Consider the following 11,235-nt stretch of genomic DNA (forward strand, 5'->3'; position numbering starts at 1 on the left):
ATTTCAAACCCTAGCAACGATTATCGTTTATAGTGTTTGAGGTACTTGGAATGAAATACGTAGTTCGATCTTGTTAGTATTAATATTTAAGGGGCTTGGAAAGGAAATAAATAGCAAAATAAATAGCAGGGTATAGTCTAGTTCAACAGCGCTATGAATTGTGTTAAAAACCTTTTTAACATTTTTTTTTCTGGCCATGCAATCGAATTTGGGTTAGGTCGAGCTAGCCCACAGTCATCTTATTTATATCCGCTTTTGTCGATATAATAATAGCTTCAAAGTTAATGGAAATCTAGCCAATGTCTCCCTAGGTCTATTCGCCGTCACCCTTTCAACGCCTAAACCCCTAGGGACAACCGAATTTTCCCGGGGTTTTCCCTGCCTTTAAAGGGAGGGTGAAACGGTAAGGATAAAGTGATTTTTACTTTTTTTAATTTTTGTGGATTCTTCAACTAATTATAAGACCAATCTGCGTGTAGCGAAACATCCAGGAAATACCTCAGAGATATAGTAAGGGATTTCGTGGATAATTTTTTGAAATTTGTACCTTTGACCAATCGCGTAACGCCCCCTGCCTTCTTGTTCTTGGTCTTATAATTGGTAAAAGAATCGATGAAAATAAAAATCACTTGATTTTCCTGTTCACCCTCTCTTTAATGTGTATTACGCGTTTGCTCGCGAACGTATCCTAAAATGGAAAGCCATAAAAATGCCCCAAAAAGGAAATGGATTCGACTGAAAAATTTCTTCGACCCCTCCGATATACCTTATTGCATCTTGGTACTCTTTGCCTTGGTTTCCTGCCCACCGTGAGTTCCGAAGACATACCCGATTCGATAGCACCTCTATCTTTCGCGTCCGAGGGGTTTTACCTTGGAGAAAAGAGGCGAGATGGAGTGGTAATCTTCATGGCCTATAACGGAGCCTCTGTACCCCATCTACGGAACGACAACGAAGTCCTCCCTGCGTTAAGGTAGAGTCGTACGGTTGGATACCGTCGACAGTGCCCCCCCCTGTGTCTTACAAATTGGTGAGAACTAGCTTCTATTTTTAAATGGCGCTAGGCGGCGGCACTTAACAATCCCTTACACCAAAGGTAGGGGTGTGCGAGAGGTACTCTGGGAGACTTTCATCGTCAAGCGTGACCCATCAACATGGTTCTACTCCATCTCACTTCTGTCCTTCAAGGTTTAACCGTTGTATAAGCGTGACTACCTGATTTTTCGCGAATATTTCCTCTGAGATTACGTGTATTTATATCGAACCCCTCGTTCCCGTCGAACCTCGCGATGGAAATTGTCCCTTCACGACCCGGTGTTACTACCCATAATGTCCTTAGACCCTTCCGCGTGTTGAACGCTATAGCTAACCCTAACCAGCCCTTTCAGAATTGGACCGATACAAACCCCAGACCCCAGCTTCAATATAACCACGCTGACTTATCTTTTCCTGGCTCTTTGTCACCAAAGCTGTATATTCGTATTTTGCAATCTTACTTTGACCCAATTATCTATTGAAAATGCTACGTTTCCTAGACCCCTTCTTAGCTCGAGATTGTTAGGGTCTTAAAATTAATGCATATAGATAGTTCGCTAAAGAGGCTAAAGAAATTATTTCTTAACTTAACAGGGTTGCCACAGGTCAGGGAAAACCTGGAAAAGTCAGGGAATTTGATTTTAGCGGGTAAAATTTCTGGTGATGTCTTTATTGAAAGAGTAATGAAAGTTTCTCCTGACCCTCTCATAACACAGAAAACTCAAGAGCAATCATTAAAAATGTCTAGAATTGTTTTTGTATGTAAAGTAAATGCCTTTAAAAAATCTCTTAGACTGTTATTTATAGTTAAAATATTTCTTAATTATTTTGGTGCAACAAATACATTTAAAAACTTAATGTAGAGAGTTTATTTAATTATAAGCACTTAAAACTTGCTGTAAACATTTATTTCGGCCTAAAAGGTCAGGGAAAATCTCAGAAAAAGGTCAGGGAAAACCTGGAAAGTCAGGAAATTTGGTTCTGAAAATTCCGTGGAAACCCTGCTTTAAACGCGCATGCGCTTCACATGGTTGCCAGTAATTTGTGACTCCAGCTGGCATCTCTTTGGGTTTAGAAATGAATGATAACCACTGAATCGAACGGAATACTACAAGCTTTTCAGTATCTGTTGTAGATAGCGCAGTTGAATTGCACGCCTCACAAATGACTGGCAACACTTGTTTTATACTTTATCTATTCATGGGTGAATTAATTAAATTCTGTAATTAATATTTGACTCGTCTCATTAAGAATGTAATCGCGTTGGCATTGAATTTTTAATTTTTTTCTCTGTTGAGTGGCCTTGATTTTTGTCCCAGATCGAAGTCGAACCGCGTATCTTGGTGCACTTTGCTTCCCGGAAAACTTCCAAGTATAATCTTTGATTTGTTACATTATTAAACATTAAGAAATCTATCGTATCCGAGAAATTCCAATGCATTTATTTTGTAATTTATAAGGCGTAGTGGCAGTGTATGTTAGTTCCCCCGTATAGTTTAAGGCTACTCTGCTATTAAGACTTATTTGACCTCGCGCGAGTTAAGGCCTGTTCAGATAGACTAAAATCTTACGTTCACGTGAAGGAACCTTACTGGCTGGCTTCATTAGACACGTGTTAACAACTACACGTAAAAGATTCTTTGCGGGTTTAGTTTGAATTTGAAAATTGTTCAATTTCGTCGCGGGCTGCTGTAATTCGAACTTACTAGTAAATTTAACAATAGTGTTTGAGGGATTTGGACAGTGCACGAAACTTTAAAATTTACACGTGTATTTAAATACAGTCGTATGACCATCCAATTTTTTTTTAATAATCTATAATATGCTAATTAGTTTCAGCCTGCACCTATCTTGGCATAAATTATTATTATCACTTTATAGATATATATTTTATGGTTTTCCAACTAGCAACAGAATATATAAAAAAAGCCTTTACATAATAATGTACGTTCGAAATAGATAAATTTTATACATCACTCTGCTCGTTTATAAAAATTTGAAGGGGATTAGATAACAAACAAAGTCTGTGTAACATTTATTTTTTTTTCTTCTGTTCGATTTCACTTTCACTTATAATCTATATCTATCATTTTAAAAACGAAATAATTCAGGAAGGCATTTTCTAGACGTTTCCATGTGCACGCTTATGTAAATTGCCAATGATATGTCACGCGTACACCGGATGTCTGCGGGATTGACCGCGTGTTGTAAGGGGATCCGTTATGAACCGTTTCTTATTGTAAGACGAGCCCTTACAGTTCCAAATTTTCAAGAACAAGGTCTTTAATCCTTACGGATTTATTATAAAATCTTAAATATAATCTCTTCCCACTGTAAGGGGATTTTCTTACAGGTCGTCACCTTTGAACTTATCGTCATTTGATTTGATAAGTTACTATAATCTTATGGTCGGAATTGCATGCACTCTTACGCGCTTCAGGGTGAGGGTTGCCAGGAGTGTTGTGATTCCTCTAGCATCTCGGGTAATTAGAAATGAATTATAAATAAATCAAAATCCTGGCTGACTGACTGACTGATAATCAACGCCCAGCCCAAACAGCCTGCCCTAGAAGGGTGAAAATTTGCAGGAACGTTACTCATAAGTAGTAGGCTAGTACTAAGAAATATTTTTCCAATCCGCCGACATCTTAATAAATGGCGCCCAGAAATGTAAAAAGTTTTCTCTATGCAACAAAGTCCGCGCGTTTCAACCGATTTCGCAAATATTTAATACACTGGTTTCCTTTAACCTATAGACGGGCCGAATGGTCTTTCGGGTTCAATTTTTTGCCATCTTTTTTAAATGGCGGCCAAAAATTTAAAAATCCTTCTTTATGGAATAATGTCCGCGTGAAAAGTAATAAAAAATGTCTCGACGGGCTGACGGGCAACGCCGAGTGCCTTCGCTCCTATAAGGTGCTACAAAAATATTAGTCATCAGTAAAATCTACCCATTCTTTATATAATTTTGATGGAAATTCATAAAACACGCGAGCCACGCCGCTATTAACAGCAACGGTTAAATAGAACACGCGTCTGGCAACACTTATCTATTAGATATTCAGAATTTTAAACTTTTGCTTGGAAAAATTTTCTTTTAGTGATCTTGAATTTACCAATGCTTAAGTTAGGTTATCGACTCGATTTTGTATTATAATTAGCCAGGATTGCAGTACATACGCGCGGCTATAGTAGGTCTTTGCAATAAAATTTCCCCCGAGGGAACCTAGCTTTAGTCGAGGTAGGTTGGTGGGGACATTTTCTAGATCTATGACAACGAGTGAAATCATATTTTTTTAATGGGCTAGCTGGTATCGTTGAATGCTTTATGGCAATGCTGTGGTACTACCTACCTATATATATATATATATATATATATATATAACCAGCCAATAATCCCCCGAAGCTATCTGATTTCCCCATCCATCCTTAACGGGGGTCATACCCCGACCCCATTGCACCCCCTCCCCCACAAACCCACTCTTCTAGTTCCTGTTTTAGCAATCGCAATTAGAGGATAGTCTATAGATATGCCCAAGTATTTTAACGATATACCTGGGAATATAATGACGAAGATCGAGTCCGCGAGAGAGAATTCAGCCTTAAGACGGGGTTATACGTCGGAGAAGGCGGCCCGGGATACCCCGTCGACCGTCTGTCTCCCTGCAGCCCAGCCTCTTAGAATCCCTGATTCCCCCTCATCGTAACGGCGCAGTCTAATGGCCTAATGAAGCGAACCGAGCCTCGCGCCTCCAGGGGTGACAATTTAGAACCACCGAGTCCTTCACCATAATCCCCCGGTTTTTTTTCTTCTTGCTTGATGACAAATAGCAAGAGACGTACTTCGGTCTCAGGGTATTTAGTATACCACCAATTTGCGGTACACCTATGGTTGGTTTTATGTCAAGAGTTCACCTGATTATACAGGGCGTTAATTCCAAAAAAGGGTTAATTAAAATTAGATGGTTCTATGGGAAATCAATCAATCAATTTAGAGTCGAAAATGTTGTGTACTTCTGTGACCAGCCGATTTTGAATGTCCCATGATAAGGGATGCATGTAACCCCTAACACGAGTTACGATTAAAGTGTTTTAGAGATAACCCTTTCATTAAATTAGCTATCATCGTGTTTCAGTTTATAACCCTCAATGTCACGTTACATCAGGGTGTGCATTTTAATTCCTTGATTTAAGTATAATACTTAATGCCCAACCCCAATCAGAGTATATACCATTATCTCTACTTTTAATTTCAATTAACAATAATTAGGCCTATATAATTCAGATACCACTTTATCAGATAACGACTCTAATAAATAGCTTAATAATTTAATGAAATAAAAATTTCACTCGAGAATATTCATAGCTTAATAATGCATTTATTCATTAAAGCTAATGAATACATTTATAGAACTTTATATATATTTTTGTATGTATATATATATATATCATTTGTTTACCACAATATGATTGTAGATTAAGTCGCGATAATTTTACAATTTCTTTTCTCTCTCGCTCTTCATCGTTTTTGTCTCCGTTTTTTTTCTCTTGTTAATTTCATCTATAAATGAATCAAGGTGGGATATAAGCTAAAACACACGTCACTTCTGCCGTGGCTAATCCACGTTTATATGTGCGATTTTAAGATTGTTTTCGTTTAAAGACATCCTCCTCCTTCATCGCGCCTTAAATGTTTTTAAATGAAATTTAAGGCCATTATTCGTTCTTCGTATTTATTTATTTATTTATTTTTTTTCTAAGCGGTGTTGTTTATTTATTTATTTGTTGTTTTGTATTCTTGAATATTTTTTTTTCAACGTTATTAAATGTTTTTTAATTAATCAACGCTTATCGTTAATTCGAGAATTCCAACTTACGAATTATTTTCTTAATTTACAACAATAAAATTAAATTAATTAATTAGAATTAGAATTAGGGTTTTTAAAAATTAAAATATTATTTTAAAAATTTCTTTGTTTTTTTTTTCTTTCTTTATTTTTGAGGCGAAACGACAATTATTTATTTATTTATTTGTTTGTTTATATCGTTATATAAAATCGTATTTATAAAAACTATATAACTATATATTATATATACTTTTTTTTAATTATTATTATTCATTTTAATAGTGTTAGATTATATCTAAAAATCCTAATAAACTCTGGACTAGAATAACATTAGTTTTCACTCACCCATTTTTTAAGTCGTCTTTAATTTCTTCCTTTTTATTATTTTTAAATAATTTAACACGGGGGATTATGGGTTTTAATTTTTTCGTAAGTTGGAAATCTTCAAAAAACATAACGAGTAATTACCGTTATGATGTAATTAGTAATTACCGTAGAAGTTATTCAGTTCGGTTTTTATTTATATATATTTATAAAAATTGGCATTTCGTAATTTTGTGTTTGTTATTATTATTATTTTTTTGGTATCCATCGTTGGGGGTTCCCGCAACAATTTCGTCACTTACCGATGGTAATTAGTAGTAGTAATTGGCCTCTGAACGTAATCCTTTGATATTGTATTTGTAATAATTTTTTATCGCGATTACCTCGTGGTAATTACTAATGATAAATAATTAGTCGGTTTTGTTTGTTTTTTAAATTGGCTTCTCTGTACGTAATCCTTGGGTTTATTTTGAACTGGTTAGCGTTCGAAGTGTATAGTTAGTTTTAGTTGAGAAAAAAGTGTTAATTACGGGTTTTGTAATTAACATTTTGGCGACGTTTCTCTCGTGGTTCACCGGTTTTGTAGCGAATATTTGGCGGCGTGGGATCACATGTAAAACTCCGGAGAACTCGGTGTGCTATTGCCGCCGCTGGAAACGCTGGAAAGCGACCCTTGGGAACAGTCGCGTACAACGGCCGTTGGCGGAGGTGGCCTGATGTGCACGCTACATTGTTGCTTGTAGAAATCGCGCTCTTGACACACTCTGTCCAATTCCTGCCTTAAACGGCTCATTTCCGACTGTATAATCCTCAGTTTGGCCTCTAATTCGTGTCTTTGCGCCAAGCGTTTCGTGCGACAGTTTTGCGCGTATCCCCTGTTCTTCAGGGTGCGTCGTTTCTGTTTCAGTCGGACGACTTCTTCGCGCGGACAACCGTGTAACTTTTTGTTCAACTCGCGCACCGACAACTGGATCAGTTGTTCGTCGTTTAGAATGTCCCGCGCGCTTTGAGAGCCCACGCTCGACATGGAATTGTTCGAAATGGAACCCATGGGCGCCGAGGGACCGTCCATACTGTTCCCATTGCTATGTACACCCACACCCAGTCCGTTTCCTGCACCGCAATTCATGGACGAAGCGCCTCCGTGACATTGTAACGCTCCGCCGGCTCCCGGAGACGTCATCTCGCTCCCGTTCATCATGTGTTGTTGTTGATGGTGATTGTTTTGAAGGTGTTGTTGGTGCCTTTGATGCGGGACTCCCGGACTCATGAGTTGAAGGTCCCCGTAGTCCCGTCTCATTAACCAGGCGTCCATGTGTTCGCTTCCGCACTGCGGCCTGAGATCAAGGGGTTCCTGGTTAGCTCCGACTCCGCCGTACCTCAAAGTTTGCGTCAACCACATCATGCCGTCATCCAGGACGCTTTTATTGTCCATGACGGGACTGGGGGCGATAGCGACGGCGAATTGGGGACTCGAAGGACTGGTGGCCGAGCAAACCGGGATACTTCCTGCCGAGGGAGTATCCGGAGAGTTACCCGGGGTGCTGGCTTGTAAGGGCAAACCTTTCCTGGGGACATCACCGCCGTTTAAGTAGTTTCCGCTTAACATATGATGTTGGTGATGTCCCGGCCCTCCTCCTTGATGGTGTTGTTGTTGCTGTTGTTGTTGTTGCACGTGGTGTCCGTTCATATTTTGCATCGTCGTCATGGTATTGCCATTTTGATTGGGATGCTGCTGATTACTTTGATTATCTCCCGCTCCGTTATTGCCGCCGGGACCACCCGTCCCTTGTTGCTGTTGCTGTTGAAGGGCGCCGTATTTGGCCCGACTTTCCATTTCTTGTTTGACCACCTCTTCGAGATGGTCCAAATCGAAATCGTGAACGTAATCGTCCGTCATGTTTCCCGATTCGGAATCCATTTTGAGCGCCGAGAAGGTCCCGGCCGCCGGAGCCAAGACCTAGCTCTTCCGAACAAACCTCGTTCGCTCCTTTCGTCCCAAGAGAGAGAGAGAGAGAGAAACTACCGTACTCTTTCGCGAGCGGCGATATTTACGCGGAAGGTAAACCCGCCACGATGATATTGAAACCCTTTTTTAAATCTCAAATAAATTTTCTTCTCTGGAGATTTCGATGTCCAATCACTCAAGCCCCTATCGGAGAAGCTAGATCGTTATAGTTTTGTCTCGACGCTAAACGTCCCGGGTTGAAAAGTTTCGCTCCTCGGAAAGTGAAGAAGGGATGGTGCCTGCCGTTTGCGCTCCCGTCTCCGTATGTAGGAGAGAAAGATTTCGTAGTGGCGCGTACTCTCTGGAGATATTTCTTCTTGGGTTTGGGAGTAAGCTATCGTCACCGTCACCGTTCTCGCCCCAAAACTTTTACTTCCTTTCTTTTTTTTTTTGTTGGCCAAGTTTAGTTTTCTTCAGAGGGAGAGGGTACGATGCCAAACGCAGTTTCGTCTTGGCGTTTTTACACTGTAGAGAACTGGCGAGCCCGAGATGAAATATCTTAGGAACTCCTTGAGTTAATTCCCGTAAATACGTACGCCGCTAGAAATGGTTGGTCTTTTGGTCCGTCCTCTTTATGGTTGGTTTTCTCGCTCTCAAATTATTAATTATTTAATAAATTTAAGAATACGATTGAGGTTTGATTCCGACGCTTCTTCTTTCGGAGGATGGTGGGATGTTGGGATGCTGGGATGTAGTAGTAGTATAGGATTCGCAATCCGTTCCTCGGGATCTTTAGAGACACTGTTTTTTGCCAGGAAATTTTTATCCGTCGTTCTCCCAGACTGTTTCCTGGTTCCTACGGTTTTTTGGATGGAAAAAATTTTGTTGCACGTCCAAAAAGAGTTCTTTCTTTTCTCATACTAAAGAAAAACCCCCGATTTCTTTTATTTCTTTTTTTTTTATGTAAGAAACTTTCTGTTGGGACGTCGGAGAAATACTCTCTTGTTTTTTCTTTTGTATATTATGTACTTGTTTTTTAAGCTACCGTCGTTGTCTATCCGTAACGCCGCGCGTTCTCTTTTTAAACAATGAAACAAAAAGTTAAATTTTTAGAATTTGGTTCTTATTGCCAACAACTGAGGGTTTTTCTTTTTTTTTTAATTCAGAGTTACGGTTTGTAATTAAGACGTTATAAATTACTCTTTTCGCGAATTGAAATAATCGAGACTGCAATTCTTTAACGTCTAGTTCGCGAATGGCTCGTTGCTTCGATCGTCCCGAGCCTATCTCTTTATATATATAGCGTTAGCGCGAGCGCCTGCTGAAGTTATTTTTGAAGTAGATAAGAAACAAACCGAGATAATATTTTTGTGAATTTATAATTAGTAGCGCTCATTGTAAATATATATATATATATATACATCGATTAAATAAACGCCCAACCGTCTCGAGATCCGTCTCTTCCAATCAAATATATTCATCCAATCAGATCGAACCACTTGGATTTTTAGGCGTCAAATTTCACTGCGCGGTTTAGGCTCCCTTTGATTGGGGGGATGTAAAGAGAAATGGAAAGTATTTCACTCGAAACGTTTCAATTGTAAAGGGAATATAACCGTATTTCACTCGCAGTTTGATGAAACGTTTGCATTAAAGGGGATATGACCGTATTTCACTCGCTGTTCAATAAACCGTTTCTGTTTTAAAGGGAATATGACCGTATTTCACTCGAAACGTTCTGAATTAACCGTGAAACTTCTTGTATCCGATAAAATTAAACTTTCGATAAGTTAATATTTTTTCGTTTCAATTCCGAGGGGATGCTCACTTCATTCATTCAAATTTGATATTAATATTAATATATTAATGGAGAAATATTTTAAAATACTTTTCTATAGCGCGAGAGGGGGTGGGGGCGTACGGGTGTTGGAAGCCGGTGATCTCGGTAAGGCTTGTTGTCGCGTCGAGATCCCAACGTCAAATGCCAGTTTAGCCCTCTTTTTCCCTGGCTTTCTATAGTTATACGGTAGACTCGTAATCCGCTAGTCTCTCTCTCCCTCTCTCTCTCTCTCTCTCTCTCTCTCTCTCTCTCTCTCTCTCTCTCTCTCTCTCTCTCTCTCTCTCTCTCTCTCTCTCTCTCTCTCTCTCTCTCTCTCTCTCTCTCTTTCTCTCTCTCTTCAACCCCTCGCATCCCCATCTCTCCCCTCTTCCCAGCAGTATCCCTAAACTTTTGTTTCAACCTCTCTAGAGTACAGATCCGACCGAAGGGTGGTCCCTCCCCTGTCCCCTTGTCCTCTGTCCTCCCTCCACCCAATCCCCCATCCCCATCACCACCTTAACTCTTATTATAGTAAAGACTAGTTTTTTTCCATTCCGGTAACACTGTGTATAGGGATTGTTAGAGGCTGAGATGTATTTTTTTTATTATTATTTAAAATCAATTTTATATTAATTCATTTATTAAAAATATCTTGTATATATTAGTTTGTTTTGTTTATGGGGGTGTTTTTAAAGGGTTTGACCCCACGGCGCAGGTATACTAAGTTGGAAAGGGGGGTATTTATTACGGGGGTGGGACTGCGCCTGCGCTTTATTTACTGGTTCCAACCCCTTTGAATCGACTCTCTAGTAATATTTGCGCTCATCCGGCGCTTTCTCTCTCTTTCTCTCGCTCTAGATATCGGAGTTTGCGCAATTTCCTCCCTCATCTTCTACGGAAGATTTCGTCTTTGACCCTTTACATCCTAAACAGTACAGCGCGGCCACCTCCCACCTTTTCCTCTTCCACCATCCTCTTTTCTCTCTTCTCTTAAATCTTCCATCTTTCTCCTTGATATGGCGGGGGCAAGGGGGAATGTTTTAGAGATATCCGTAGCTTCCCAAGTTGTATTTGAATATCTTTATTGTTATGAAAAAGGGTTGACACATTCTATATAGTCTTTCAGGCTCTTGGTGTGCATGGATATACTCAATGGAAATTTTATCGCTGCTCATAGACTATATCCTTGTATTTTTGACGCGTAAACGTCTTGTTATACATTGTGTGGGGACAAGTGTTGCCAGAAAAAAGCCAGTGCAATT

The 11,235-nt window shown here is 39.5% G+C and overlaps 1 protein-coding gene across 1 annotated transcript; it reads right to left on the minus strand.

The window, feature by feature from the left end:
* Positions 1 to 6,144: 6,144 nt before the first annotated feature.
* On the minus strand, positions 6,145 to 10,464 carry tj (Maf family bZIP transcription factor traffic jam). The gene has a single exon (XM_089848098.1). The coding sequence runs from the start codon at positions 8,125 to 8,127 to the stop codon at positions 6,814 to 6,816; it is 1,314 nt and encodes a 437-aa protein (XP_089704224.1). The 5' UTR covers positions 8,128 to 10,464; the 3' UTR covers positions 6,145 to 6,813.
* Between the last annotated feature and the right edge of the window lie 771 nt (positions 10,465 to 11,235).

This window comes from Phalangium opilio, unplaced genomic scaffold (genome assembly GCF_054372755.1).
Source record: "Phalangium opilio isolate 3A_F unplaced genomic scaffold, DU_Popi_V2 ptg000082l_1, whole genome shotgun sequence".
Taxonomy (NCBI): domain Eukaryota; kingdom Metazoa; phylum Arthropoda; class Arachnida; order Opiliones; family Phalangiidae; genus Phalangium; species Phalangium opilio.

Excerpts from the sequence above, each read along its gene's own strand:
- tj (XM_089848098.1), bottom strand. The coding sequence starts at position 8,127 with ATGGATTCCGAATCGGGAAACATGACGGACGATTACGTTCACGATTTC.